Source organism: Vespa mandarinia, chromosome 2 (assembly GCF_050613455.1).
Source record: "Vespa mandarinia isolate Hongniang chromosome 2, ASM5061345v1, whole genome shotgun sequence".
In the NCBI taxonomy this organism is placed as follows: Eukaryota; Metazoa; Arthropoda; class Insecta; order Hymenoptera; family Vespidae; genus Vespa; species Vespa mandarinia.
The window spans coordinates 657,896-674,085 of NC_140811.1; the positions used below are offsets into that span (position 1 = coordinate 657,896).

Here is a 16,190-nt window from a genome sequence, read left to right on the forward strand (position 1 = left end):
AGTTATTTTTCGATTGTACTCTTTACTCATTAATTTATTGTCCGAAAAATGAACGTTTTATGTTAAAAGCATTCGTCGATTGCTCTAAGCTAATGTTCTTTTTTCTTTTTTTTTTTCTTCTTCTTTCCTATCATAGAAAAGTACGATTTATCTTAACGTCAAGATTATCAAACATCAAGTTGTACAAAAAACTTTCGTTAATCCGTTAGATTCAGATGAAAGAAATTCATACAACGAAACAATTCGTTGGGCATCCTATTTATATCAACAAACGTCCATAATTCGAGCGTTTATTAGAATTATCGAAGATGACTTTATTGTTCGTTAACTTCTAATTCAGAGATTATTCAGAGATATTAGTTATAACATTATTATCGGAAAATTAAAAGATGTATAATTACGAAATGGAGATTATTTCGTGCTAGTGTACATGTAGTTTGGTTCGGAAACAAAATAAATAGTTACGGTACTGTGATTCAAGATGCGAACAACGGCGTCATTCCATTTTGGGCGATGTCGTACGCTTTCTTTTGTATCTGTGTGTGTGTGTGTGTGTGTATGTGTTTTTTTTCTTGTTTTGACTTTTCTTACAAGAAACGATATTATATGTATGTACACACATCGATCCGTTGAGTAGTGATTGAGAATAACGTGTTCAACGTTCACGTAGTTATATTGATACGGCAAAAAAGGCGGGAGAATGTTTACGAACGTTGAGATACATTTGAATCTTCTTTATTTATTATTTTTCTTCTATTGATTTTTTTTTGTAGACATTAAAATAAATGTTTTTTAAATAATATTATTATTTTATTTCCAAGAGATCGTCCAAAGGAAAATCTTTTTCGTTAGGACAAAATGAATTTTATATAAGCAAGCATTCTCTATGTCCTTGACAAACGGAATACCATATAGGCATAGGTATGCGTTAACCTATCTTTTTATACGATTGGAAAGTGGATTTCATCCAAAGAGATAGAAAATCTATGAAAATCAATTATAATCCGATTAAAGGATTTAATTAATACATATTTCATAGAATGCCATTTATTTATTTATTTTTTTTTTGCCAATGTCGGACGAGAATACATCTTGTTATTCAAAATTATCGCGGCGTATGACATATCTTTGAATTCTATTATTTTTAATACTTTCCAAGAAATTTAGAATTAAAAACGTTGTATTCAATTTAAATATGTATCATGTACGTTGTTTTTAAGATTTCACATATGTATATATATATATAATCCAGTTTTAGTTATTATATTTTTGATGGATAGGGGAACGGAGGAAGTAGATAATAAAAAATTATTTCGCAATTACAATACATATATGGTCGTATTAGGATTCGATATGGCCCTTACAATACGATCTACGATGCAACCTGTTTCTCATACATCAGAATTGTAACTAACACGCGACGCGGAAGGCGTTCTCTTTTAAGGCTTAACGAATGAAGAAAGGTCGAGACATGATTGCGGTATCAACACTGCGGTTAACTTGTTGCATTTATAGATTAGTAAATCTTATATATCTTTAAAATTTTTACACGTTTTTATATCTAAATGTTTAATGGTACGACATACTTTTCTTTTCTTTTTTTTCTCTTTCTTTTTTTTTTTTTTTCTTTGGAATTCCTGACATTTATTGAAACGAATCAAATTGATTTTGTTTATTTTCAACTTGAAAATAGATTTTATAGAAAAAAAAAGAAAAAAAGAAAAAAAAAAGGAATTGTAATCATGTTCGAAAATATTTTCGTATAAATCGAATTTCTATACAGATGGCATAGTTACTACGTCTAACAAGTATTATATTGCTGTGTATTAATGTCGAATTAGTAAATGTATGTAATCATGTGCCAGCGACCATTTGAAAAAGAACGGTTTATATTTTTTAGCTGACCACTTCAAGTAAATGTAGCTTAGTTACATGGTTTAAAACGTTGCCTGAACGCGACCGTAATAAGTAGGCTCATTTACTCATCACACGATTTGTCCTCTCCTCTTTTCTCTCTCTCTCTCTCTCTGTCTCTCTCTCATGTAGGTTATATTAATATTATTATTTTTATGGATAAATTAGTTGTATTAAAGGAAATTGTTATTAGACTTAAATCGTTAAATTCTTCGTTTCTTTCTCTCTCTATCTCGTTCTCTCTCTCGTTCTCTCTCTCTCTCTCTCTCTCTCTCTCTCTCTCTCTCTCTCTCTCTCTCTCTCGTTTTATTTCGTTTTTTCGTTTTTTATGTGAGAATATTTTTTTTTTGTGAATATACGAGATAACACGCAATATCGATTTATTTTTTTCTTACGGAATATATTCATCGTTGATTTATGGCACGTGTCTTACGAAATAACGTCAAACCCAAATATTATCGTATAACTGACGAGTCTTACTATTAGAAAACACTTTTTACAGTAAGTTTTTTTTTTTTTTTTTTTTTTTTTACAGTGAGTAAAGTATACGTTATGAGAGATTTTCTCTGGTAAATATGAAATTATTGGAAATCTAGGATAGTGAAATGTTGTAGTAACGCCATACGTCGGGAGATTTAATGACAAATCTTATTTGTCCTGATGGAAATTATATTCGACGGGATGTTGTTTCATGTGATGATTGCATAGATGATAACGGTGAGAATGTTGTTAAAATTTTTTTTTTTTCTTTTTTTCATATTCTACCACCGTATCATAAATAATGATATTATTTTATTTATAATGCGTATAGGTAAACCAATAGATATTACATCCTTCGAAGAAGAGAATATAAATATTTATAGAAATATCTACGTAGAGAGAATATAATGGGTGTACATTAATTTCGAAGTACTAGACCGGCTGGAGATAAGGTCTAGGTTCATCTGATCGTCGTAAACTTGAAGGTAGTAGTCAAATAGCTTTGCATGTTTGAGTCTCGTGCACCCAACTACATGCAGCATTCTCTTTCGATCGATCTAATCCCTTGTAAATATCGTATTATACTGCTTTCCAGTGTTCTATTACAATCACGCTAGTGCAATTATATATACGTATATATATATATATATATATGTATATATGATAATAAGACTCACTGCACAAATATATATGAAACTTTCTATAGGTACATATGTAACGTAGCTTTGATCGTATCGCGTTTATGATTTTATCTCATTGACGTATCTGTGATGACGTTTATTTGAAACTTTTTTTTTTCCTTTCCTTTTGAAATATCATTTCAATTAGTGAAAAAAGATCCAATATACTCGAACACTTGTCATTCAATGTCGTTGAATAGTACCTGTTCGTTATTTTGTTTGTTTTCTTTATCTTTTTTCCATTTTCCAAAGACAAGCACATTTCTGTAAATAATACGACATTGAAATACCCTTTCACTAGTGGCAGGGGGTGCGAAAATCCATCGAACAGAGTCTGTCTTCCAATGTCCAGTTCACCCTAATAGAACTGACACAAGCTAACCCCCATAGTCTCTGAATGTTCACGGACATATGTGGTAGGACACGTAATATACGGGGGCAATGGCATCGTACAGAGCGCATAGCGTACATATTGTCGTTATGGAAACGCCTGTTCACATCACACGAGTTACTTACTTTCCTTCCTCCAAAGAGATGACTTATCGTGCATAATAACTCTTTACTATTGTATTTTCTATTTTCTTTTTTTCTTTTTTTCTTTGTTTTCTGTTTTTCCTTGCGTGCAATAAGCAGCTGATTGTTAAGTCACAGTACTTGGAATTTTTTTTATTATTATTATTATTATTTGTTTTTTTTTTCTAAATTTAAAACAAATTTCTTTGTTTCAATTTCTTTTTTTTTTTTTTTTTTCTTTTTTAACTAGCGAGATAAGCATTTAATTTTTACAATACCAAAAATATTTCAGGATCCATTTATCGAAAAGAGTTCGACGTTTCTGTCTGTTGTGTGAATGAACTCTAAGCTCCCCTGTAAACTCTGGCTCGCACGTGCGCGGATGCACGCGCAATGGCTGAAGCAGTAAGCTATTATATACGCTCATGGAAACGTTTCTCGTTCTTTACTCTTGAAGAAGATTTAACCGAGCCAAGGGACAAAAGCAAAATGTTTCTCTTCGTGTTCGGCGCAAACGCAAAGAGGAGAATTGCTTTTTCTATTTCTTTCTCTCTTTCTTTTTTTTTTTCTTTCTTCTTTTTTTTCTTCTTTTTCTTCTTCCACTTTCTCTTCTTCCTTTATTGGCACCCCTATCACACTAGACCCTTTGAAAATTAATAGAAACACGACGATGAAAGTCACGATATTCATACCCTACACCTTCTTTCTTTCTTTCTTTCTTTTTTTTTTTTTTTTTTTTTTTTCTTTTTTCTTATTTAGGTATGATTAGGAGGACGTCGATGCGTCCGTCTCGTCCGACTATCGATAATCGAAATTGAATAGTTGGAATATTTACGAGCAATCGTGTTCAGGCATTATCGATCGACTGGTAAACACTAATCGAAAGGAGGAACATTGTTCTTCGCTTTTAGAAAGTCACCCGTCGTCCGTTTCCACTTAAACCTGCGGTTCTACTATAATAAGGAGCTATAGACATAGAGAAAGGGGAAAAATAGAAAGATAGAGATAGAGGTAGAGATTAGAAGGAATACTCTCTATCCTCTTTCTTTTTTACCAGGCGTAACTCGTGAAAGGGGGATTGGAATGATCGGTACGACTGCATGGGCCGAAGAAGAGAAGGCCGATGGGAAAGTCCCGTTAAATGAGGCGCGACGAAGATCCCCATACTACAATGTACAAAAAAAAAAAGAATTAAAAAACAAAAAAAAAATATATATATATATATATATATATACATAAAAAAGAAACCAAAAATCCAAAAAAAGAAAAAAAGAGTAAGAGAAGTCGAACATTCCTTTGGACGTGCCACCTCCGATCTAATGTTTCCTCCATAGTTTCTATTTTTAAGCGATAAGTAATTCTATCTTCATCAGTTCGGATTTTACAACGCTATAATTCACGTTCATAAACAGGAACAAATATTTCTTCGGAATAAGATCCCTACGTTTTCATCGAAAGGAGTCTTTTCGATGCTTCGTCACACACGGAAACTCATCATCTCGTATTCTCATGAGTATCGCGTATATAGGAAGTTTGCAAATCCGCGGCCTTTTTCTCGATCTTCTTCTTCTTTATGGTTAAATGCGTGCCCCAACGTGAGATCTGCTTTCGCTCGAGAAGCTTCTCCTTCTACTTCTACGTTTACATCTACGTTTACTTATTCTCGGTCACCTTATACTCGGCTGTCCGCTTGTTTAGCCCGTTTAGGTAACTCGAATAAACGGAAGTATACTACTTCCAATTCGAATGGACTTCTTAATCGTTTTAAAGGAGGAAAGGAAAGAGAGAGAGAGAGAGAGAGAGAGACGTCCTGTTTTCTTTGCATTGCACTTCGTCTTCCATTTGTCTTTCTCTCTCTCTCTCTCTCTCTTGCTCTCGATCACAAAAGAAAAAAGAAAAGAAAAAGAAAAAAAAAAAAGAGGCCGACTTCTCTTATCCCGACATCTGCATCACGACCACATTCCTATTGCTGCTGCAGTCAGTAGTCAGCAGCAGGCAGGCAGGCAGCCAGCCAGGCAGGCATTGCTTCGGGCATCTCCCGTAAGACTTATTTCCTTTTTTTATTCCTTTTTTCTTTTTTCTCTTCTCTTTTTCTCTTATTTTCATCGCTCCCATTGCACCTGCTTACATGGACTTGTATTTGTTCAAAGCCGCATCCTTATTATCTTGGCACACGAAAGTATATATCCATCGTTTAACTTAAAAGATAGGGGATGCCAGAGGATCTTTTTTCTTCGTAGAAATTTTACCTGAAGCTTTCCCTAATCAGATGAGAAATCAGATAACACGTGAATCCCGTTTGACATATGTTATAATATCTTACTTCCTTGTTCATTCTTACGATATCACGAGAGATCACGTTTACTATATAAAATTGTAATAGCTATCAAAATGAGAGATTACTTTTTTTCTTTTCTTTTCTTTCATTTTGTTTTGTTTTTCTTATTATTATTATTGTCATTGTTGTTATTCTTTTTTTTTTCTTTTTCGTCAATTCGCTATGCAACACACGCGATGACAAACATATTATGCAAGGATTAAGAAGGGGGAGAGGAGCAAATTCGCATAGTAAGTTTTATTAATTATAGACCATGATATCTCTTTAATGCCATTGTCTTGTGAGAACGAATGCCATAACTTGGCATGTGCGAGGCGTACGAGTTTTTCCCCCTCTCCCTTCTCTCAACAACTTACTACTCTTTCATATAAACATACACTGTAGGGATATAAAGCCATCTTCTCTCTCTCTCTCTCTCTCTCTCTCTCTCTCTCTCTCTCTCTCTCTCTCCACCTTCTTTATTCCCTCCCTCCCTCCCTCTCCCACCTAATCGTTAACGCTCTAACGATACACGAAGTCGACCGTCTTTATCGTCGTCCATTATTTTCAACTACATTTCTTCGACGTATTAACTCACTTTCTCTCTTTTATTTATCATCTTGCAAAGATCATTTTCGAGGGGAAACGAGCCGATCAACGAGAGGTCCCATTCGCGAATGATCATCGCGGGAACGCGAGAGGATAGCAAATTGGCTCGTGCTCAACGGCATCGATCAACTTGAACGAATGAAAATAAAAAAAAAAAAAAGAAAGAAGAAGAAAAAGATAAAAGAAAAAAGAAAGATAAAAACCTAATAATACGATCGAGAAAAGGAGAAAAACGATCTTCGATAACATGGATGAGACACGATGATCTATTTATCTATCTGCGTTCTCACAATTTTCTTCATCTTTATCTTTATCTCGTTCCTCCAGTTTTTACTACGTTTTTTTTACGGTGAATTCACGATGTAATAACACTCGAGTTTTACCTGCTGATGTTAACCCCGCAACAAGGGTTAACTTCATGAATTTTCTCACTCTCTCATCCTAAATTTTAACTCAAGTTCTTTCTCTCTCTCTCTCTCTCCCCCTCTTTACAAAGAGAAATGAGTAGAGCCAGCCAGCCAAGGGTCTTTAGACGTCTATGTTCGTTCTTATGCCACGCATGAGAGAGCAGCTTGTTCTATGTATAACACACGCAAGAGTAGTTGCATTTAACTCGATGAAAAATTCTATTTAATAACATATATGTATATGTTTTATATATATATATATATATATATATATATATATATATATACACATTATGTATGTTTAGAAAACTTCTGCCTACGAAATTCCAGAGATTCTTATAACGCGATGGTGTAGAACAATTTGCAGAATATAGAGACATCATAGAAATTGATAACTATATGTTATATATATATAAATATATATATATATATATATTATCATTTCTTCTTTTTTTATATTGTATAACTTTTTACACGAGTTATAATAAAAAACGTGCAATGTGAGCCATATGTTAAAAAAAAAAAAGAAAGAGGAAGAAAAAAAGAAAATCGATCAATCACAATATGAAAGCGAGCTCGAATCTGTTCAATGGAAAATGAGACTTTGTATGGGATGAGTATAAGACGAAATGTGATTTTTACGATAATGGGACACACCTGTTGGCAACCATCGTCGTCGTCCTCGTCGTCCTCGTCGTCGTCGTCGTTGTCGTTTGAGGAAAGGGAAAGAGACACAACTCGTTTTCGAGGCTCATTCTCCGTTACTTTCGAAGTAGGGGAAATTTGGCGCGATAACGTGATCTCTTCGTCGAAAAGAAGAGAATATATATATATATATATGTATAACGTGAAAGAGGGACGTCGTCCTTTCTCGTTCTGGAACGTCGAACGTACGAAGAGAAAGTCTCTCTCTCTTTAAGAGAAAATGAATAAGTTTGGTGGCGTGAGCTCTGCTCGTGATTTCCGTCTCGTTGAGCTTTAGCGCGACGGAAGTTTCATTATAATTCTTTAGATCCTCTAGATCTTTTATTTTTCTTTTTCTTTCTTTCCTTTTTTCTTTTTTTCTTTTTTCTTTTTTTTTTTCTATCTTTATCCTTTATTCAGGTAAATTCAAGCCACGTATATACGTATGCGAGCGAATAATAATCGAAAGTTCTTTGGTATAAGGCCACAGACGGTCTCTTATTTGTAAATAAAAAGATTTATCGAGTCGATATGTGAATAAGAAATCATCGAACGTTTACATAGTTATGTATAGGTGCTCGCAAACATACAAAAAGTTCTTTTTATTCGGTGTTAGAGTTTGTTGACTCTAGACATGTATAGCTAGATTTCTTTGAGGAAACAGTGTCGAGTTGTGTAACGAATTAGTAGGTAATATGTTTTTCGACACGGTTTCACGGGCAGAACCACCTGTAACAACGGTATACTTTATACGTCAAAGATATACGCGATTGTAACGGTGACGCATAAGTCTTAGGACATATATCAATAAATTTTTATAATTATGCAATAGTACTTTCAAAGAATATAGAATATACATAATTATTAAAATTATATATACATATATATATATATAAATTATATGTGTGATATATATCATATACCAAATATTAAACTTTGGTATATACCGTATATCGAATTTTGCTGTATACTGTGTTTCAGATTTTGATATATACCGAATATCAAAATTTGGTATATACCGTATATCAAATTTTGATGTATACTGTGTATCAAATCCTGATATATATCAAATATCAAACTTTGATATATACTGTGTAACAAATTTCCATACATACTATATATATATATACACACACATACATGCAACATTTTCTTATTGCTTTATTTCCATAAAAACGATCACAGTTATATATCTATATATAGACAAATAGATAGATAGATATATGAAGATATTAAAATATGAGATTTACATCGTGAGAATAATAACAGGTTGATTATTAATATTCTCGTAAGTGCCGTTAAAATGACATATCATATTAATGTGATAAATATCGTATTATAAATCGACATATTCCTATAAATAATTTTGATTATATTAATATAGATTTCATCAGCTTTATTACTATTATTGATAGAATATTTTCGAGCATAATAAAACACTTCTTAGCTTATCTTTTTACAACGACGATAAATAATAACACGAGAGTACATCGTCTCGTAGTTTTTTAACAAGTTTTTATTAATATAGGGTGTGTTTATAGATCGTTTGAAGACTATGTTCATTCAAAAACTTACACGTGAACGAATGCACGTGTATTATTACGTAATGTACGATGAGACCATTGACTGGTTAAAGACCAAGGACGTGTTGTACCTTTATCGAGTTTACTCGTTGCTTGCAACCAATATACATATGTATATATATATATATATATATATATATATATATATATCTGCATACTATAATAAGATTACTAAAAGAGTTCTAAACACTTGGAATCACTTTCCCGATAGATTCTAGTAAATTTAATAAATAATAGGACAGGGCAATTATAAAACGTCGTCTGATTTTTTTTATCTATTTTATTTTATTTTTATTTTTATTTTTATTTTGTTTTGTTTTGTTTTGTTTTATTTTTTTTTGTTCTGTTCTTTCGGATATTGTTTATCTTTTTTTTTCTTCTTTTCCTTTTTTGTAAGAATAGGATAAAATTCGATTATTTGATTAAAAGTTAGAAAGATTTTTTCCCTTCCGTTTTTACATCCAGAACACACAAGAAGGCTAGGGTCTTTAATCAAAATCAAAGTTCTTTTGATCGTGTTGCGAGAGCTGCTTCTACCAAAAAGGGTTCAACATCAAAGGCGTCAGGTTCATCCGAGAAGGGTCAACGTTCGATCCCTCAAAGTTACTAAATTCTCGTCAAGGGAAACCCTATCATTTGCGACGTCCCTTCTTCGAATTTCTTTTTTTTTTCTTTCTCTCTTTCTCTCTTTCTCTCTTTCTCTCTCTCTCTCTCTCTCTCTCTCTCTCTCTCTCTCTCTCTCTCTCTCTCTTATTTTTTTGTCTTTTCACTTCGTCCACGCATAAGCCAGTATTTTGTTTTTTTATTTATTTATTTATTTATTTATATATTTATTCTTCTTTTTTTTAGAAGAACAAATATTCGATTGATTTCATGTAAAACTAGTATACGTAAATTTTTTGCCTATTTGATTTAATATCGCATCTCGTAAGCTTAATTTTCATTTTGTTTTGTAATTAAAACATAATGGAAAATTTAGTTTCATTAGTTTCTCGTTAAATAGCTTTCGATAAGTAAGAACTATCCTTCGAAAAGTTCGTTGGAAAAGTTGGGTGTTAGTTGAAGAGAAGATTGAATAAAATGATTATGTATCTTTTGATATTCGAGTGAAAACGACATTACTATTCTTAATATTTATTTATATTGAATATTTTCTTCAATAAATGTTTATTTTTATTAATTAATTGTATCTTATAAAATAAATGTTCAGTGAATGATCATTTATTTTAAATACCGATCAAATGTTTAAAAATATTAATCCAATAAATAGCAGCCATATTTAAAGTAATACTTTTTAAAATAGGTTACATGATAATAAGTGGTATGTTAACATTTTTTGATATTGTTGCATTTTACAGAACTTTTGTCTCGTTCCTTTCATTATCCGATAATTAACTTTTTTCTCATTATTTTTTTTTTTTTTTTAATTACATAACTCTCCAATTAAACGGTTCATAATATGTATGTAGATGCGATCGAAGGAATTGGAAATTTTTCAACTTGAATTTTACATTCTCTTTTTATGCCGTCCTAATTAAAGTTGACCCACTGGATAAGATGTAGGTACTCTTAACTATTAGAGTCACGTAATGACACGGATGAACGATTGGTTTCCGTCACATTGGTGAAATCCGGAAAAGAACAACAGGATATGAAATATTTAGTATCTGATCTTCTTTCCTTTTTCTTTTTTTTTCTTTCTTTCTTTCTTTCTTTTTTTTTTCCATCATTTGTTTCTTCACAAATTATAACGAAAGAAAAATAATGTAAAATCTTTTTCGTATCGATACGTTGCTTCATTAATTTTTATTAATATTATACGTCTCTGTTTACAAAAGCGGTTCAAGAAATGTGATCAGATTCTAACGGAAAAAAGAAAAGAAAAAAAAATGAAAAATTTATATAAAACTGATACACTTGATACAGTTGATCTAATAGTAATAGATACGATCGATCGTATATAAAAAATATTAATAGTACCGTTCGATAATCAATGATAATAATTCGTACTATTTAAATCGCGAAAGAAAGAAGTTCTTCTCGTTTTGGGTAGGGTTTAAGTTGAATGAACAGCTGGAATTATTTTCCTTTGTGAATAATGTGAACTATTTTAAGAAGTTTTCTAAACCTTTGAAAGAATTTTTTTCTCGATTTTTATCCAGCAGTAGTCTATCCGATCATTTTTCTAATTTATTATTACGTCAATTATATAAATTTGTGGTGATTTTTCTAAATAAAATAATTCAATAGTTTATATCTGTCGTTACGAACGATCCTCGATTATTTTTGTTTATAACTCGAATGAAGAATCTTTGATATATCCTATATTTTGTACATTATCGATACAATCGATATGCGGCATCTTCTACTACTTATCGAAAATATCGTGGGTGAATGTGTCGTGATCGTGTAACTTTCATAGCCAGGCTTTCATATAACTTTCACTTTTACAAAGTGGCTATACATATATGTACGTCACGTTAAAAGGATAAATGTTCAAAGTAGACACGGCTTCTCGAATGAGAATAAAATTATATAGTTATTTATTCGTTATATATATATATATATATAAATATATATAAATGTTAGTTTGCTTTTCTCCCTGGCTAATGGTACCCAGCAATCAAGATCAATGAAAAATGAACGAGGAAGGGGAGATGAAACTAGCTAGATCGACCCGGTGACCCCAACTCCCGTCCGGCAGCGGGCATCGTCATCGGTGATCTGATTTTCAATGCACCGCTGACTCTTTTTATATGCTCGAAGAATGGCTTATCTGTGTATAGGTTATGTATGTATATAGACTATTTGGAGTTGAAAAGATAGAAGAGAATTGGTTGAGGTATTATCGGTATTGACTTTTTCAACGTTCAACGATTAGGTCCAACTGATCTAAAGGTTCAACGAAGCGTTAGATAAAACTTTAGAAAGAGAGATAGAGAGAGAGAGAGAGAGAAAGAGAGAGAATGGGAGTGAGAAGGAGAGGGAAAGAGGGAAGATAGAGTTAGAGAGAGAAAGAGAAAGAGAAAGAGAGAGAGAGAGAGAGAGAGAGAGAGAGAGATTCGGCTCACGTGAGATTGGTTCGATCGAGCCCCACGATCCGTTGTTGAACGGAACGGGTTCCCGAAACGGGTCGCGTTCGCTCGGTTAACGATCGTGGCCTGACTGCTCCGAGAACGGAGTAGAATATTTCAGATAGCCAGCCAGCCGGTAGTAGTAGTCCATGTCGACTCTCTGCTCTTGCTGCTGCTGTTGTTGCGGCTGCAGCAGGGATGTCGTAGTAGAGGCAGATGGATTCTTGGTAGAGTAATGAGAACCGTGAGCTGGATATCCGATACTAGGTCGTCTAATCGAGGTTTTCCTGCGGCTCTTCTTTGCCTTGCATTTCTCCATCCCTTTCTCTCTTTCTCTTTCTCTCTTTCTATTCTCTTATTCTCTCTTGGTTTCATTACTAGATGCGCTTTTAACGTAACATATCTCAGGACGTGGAGGTCCTATCGGTTTGATTCTCTCGGTGAATCATTTAATGAATGTCTAGAAAGTGTACTATCTTATATATCTTTCCTGAATCGTTCGTAATATAAATCCATTGGATAAATTCATTTTATGATTCTAAATGGATATTACTTGGAGACCTGTCTGTCATTCAACGTCGAAATCATTTTCTACGTTCGTTGCAATCGAATTATTAAGAATATAAAAATATCATACTATGAAAGTAAATTGCTTCGAGGAGAATAGAGCAAAGGAGAATTGTGAATTATCTAGGAGCTCGGTGAAATTCGCGCGATTATGGATATATCGTGGCGTTAAATCATTTTCTATTTTTTCTTTTCTTTTTTTTTCCTATTTCTTTTTCTATTTTTCTATTTTACTTCTTCATCTTCTTCTTCAGTTTTCTTTCTCTTTTTCTTCTTCGATGGAAAAAGAGAAAGGGATTGAAATCAATGACTTCTTTCAAATTGACCACGCGCATACTTTCTTTTTATATTTTTATTTTTTTTATTTTTATCTTCGTACATATACCCTTTTCTCTCTCTTGTTCTTTCTCACTCTCTCTCTCTCTCTCTCTCTCTCTCTCTCTCTCTCACTATGTATGTGCGTGTATAATATTATGTTCGATAACTCTTGTAAAACTTCATATTTCTTTAAAGCGTATGAACAGGTTCGAATCAAAAGTCGTGTAGTAGCTTATTGCGTAAACTTTGTTGAAAGTTGCCAAACGTGTTGCAGGGTGACGTTTCGATGCTGTATTTAAAAACGTTATTACAGATCATAATCCGAATTTATAACATTAAATTATCTAACGTCTTTCTCTCTCTCTCTCTTTCTCTTTGATATTTCCAACATTCTCGAAGAAAAATTAAAAACGTTCGTATCACCTTTCTATAATCGCTTGATCAAAATCGACTTGTAATAATATTTTGCATCTTAATAAAATTATAATCGTTATAACATTCTTTATTTCTTTCGTACGATTAATCTTTTGAAGATCAAACGAAGTAAATATATACACTCGCACCTAACGATCGTTAGTATGAACATGTCAGATTGATAATCTTTAATAATGGTAATGAAAAAAAAAAAGAAGAAAGAAACAAAGAAAGAAAAAAATGACGTCAGGAGATTGCAAACCGAATGCAATTATTAACAATGAAACGAATAATTTTAATTTCAATATATCTCTTCGATCATAGAAGAGAGGATATAACAGCAACAGGCATCGACGCTTCTTAGACGAAGTTTATTACAGGAAACTTATGTCAGATATATTCAAGGTCTCGACGTAGGAGCATACTAAGACATGTTGTTCGCACTTTTACGGTGTTCCTATACTCATTTATATTATCTGATTACTATTAGCGACATCACCGTCGCGTACTATTACGCTCTTTGGAAATCAATATTTGATTACATTATTATTTCATACATCGTATATATATATATATATATATATATATATATATATATATATATATGTATATGTTCTTTTCGTAACCTTTATAATTATTGTTCATCTATTCGCCAATGCATTTGACAATTTATCAGCGTTATTATTATTTCAATATGTGTTTATGTTATAATAATAACACGATATGTTATAATAATGCAATAATTTGTAATTTTGTGCTATTCATTATTTATTATGTATAATATTATAATTATAAATTATAAAATAATTATTGTATTATATATATATATATATACATATAAATAATATTTATACATAATATTATCTGTATATAATTTATCTATTATACATAACAATGATTTATGTATACTAGATACATATCAACGAGCAAGATGATCAGTTTTGTTTTTCATACAAGATTTCAATCTTAATTATTTCCCATGATCTAATCATAGATATTTAGCAAGTATTTCTCAATGAACTATTGTCTTCATCTTAGAACGAAAAATAACATCTTTCAAGGTACGAAGATAATTTTCGTTCTCTCATGATGTGTATATATATATATATATATATATATATATATATATATATATATATATATATATATATACACGCACACGATATACGTATAGATGCTTTTATAAACACGTTATTATACATTTTCGAGAAACAACGTCTTCTTTGAAAACCATTACTAACAGACAGCCTTCATCAATTTGACCAATTTATTCTTCTTTGTCTCTCGCGTCAATTCTCCATGGAAATCAGAAGTAGAGCTAATTCGCCAATAAATACGTCGGAATTTTCTCCACGTTGACGACCAACCAACACTGATATACTTCCAAATCTTATACAAAATATTTGCACGAATTAAATATAGAATTTGTTCATATTGAGAATCTTATGACAGAAAAAAAAAAATCATATCTACATTTTTAATATATTGCGAAAGCAAAAAGAAATTTAATGAGATTGTTTGAGAAAGATGACAGATACTTTGTCAAGCAAAAACGAATTGGAAATTTTTTAAACTCATTTTATCGCAAATTTTTTTTACTTCTTCTTTTTTTTTCCTTTTTGCTTTTTTCTTTGGCTAATTTGATGAAAAGTTAAGAACTTTATTATGATTTCTCGTTTATTTTTACGGATTTTGATAAGCTTCACTTGTTCAATGAAATTATAAAGACTGTCAAGTGTATGTTCATTCTTATCGTTATTATGCATTAACGAACACTTTTTTCATATTTACGATGTATTCGTTCGACCAGTTTTTTTTTTGTAATCTTTTTAAATATATAAGTAAAATTTAAAAAAAAGGAAAGTGTTGAGAGAGAGAGAGAGAGAGAGAGAAAACGTGGGTGTATAACTTATTAGGTTACTACGTTCTACCCGCTTCGAGAACGCAATAAATAAGTGGCACTTGGATGAAAGCCAAGTTCTCGATAGCCGTTCATCAGGTGCACCTTTTTTATTATAAATAAATAAATAAATATGTATATATATATATATATATACACATACACACACACAAGAATAAGATCTTAAGGAAGAGATGCTCGTTTAAGTAACTATCTTAAAAAAAAAAAAAAAAAAAAAAAAAAAAAAAAAAAAAAAAAAAAAAAATATCAAATATAGCGACATTAAAAAGACACGTTTCTTCGTATTTTTATCCGTCACGTTATCTCCATCACGTAATTGATTAGTTCGTATAAAAAGATTTTTTATATGTATGTATGTATGTATCTATATATATATATTTTTTTTCTTTTTCTCTTTTACAGACAAAGTTTTAGAAAATCAAATCAAAAATGGGTTGCGCCTCGCAGTGTGCCAAGTACTTTTTGTGCTTCTTCAACTTCGTATTTTTCGTGAGTATCGCTTCGTTTTTTTTCTTCTTTCTTCTTTCTTTTTTTTTTTTCTTTTTTTATTCTTTTTTGTGCGAAATGTTAGAAATTTTTTGCGAAAAGTTGTTTTAAATCGACCATTGAAAAATCATCGTTTATAGTTAAAAAAAAAAAAGAAAAAGAAAAGAAAATAAGAAAAAAAAAAGAAATACGATAAACTTTGAAGTTTTGCAAGTTTGCTAGG

The 16,190-nt window shown here is 31.6% G+C and overlaps 1 protein-coding gene across 4 annotated transcripts in view; it reads left to right on the forward strand.

The window, feature by feature from the left end:
* Tsp66E (Tetraspanin 66E) overlaps nt 1-16,190 on the forward strand; it is a 31,228-nt gene that overhangs the window by 462 nt on the left and 14,576 nt on the right. For all 4 annotated transcript variants that reach the window (XR_004841080.2, XM_035887810.2, XM_035887807.2 and 1 more), the window contains exon 2: nt 15,884-15,970. Coding sequence is in view for 3 of the 4 variants with exons in the window: in XM_035887810.2 (XP_035743703.1) it covers nt 15,911-15,970 (60 nt within the window). In the remaining variant the exon portion in view is untranslated. The remainder of the gene's footprint in view (nt 1-15,883; nt 15,971-16,190) is intronic.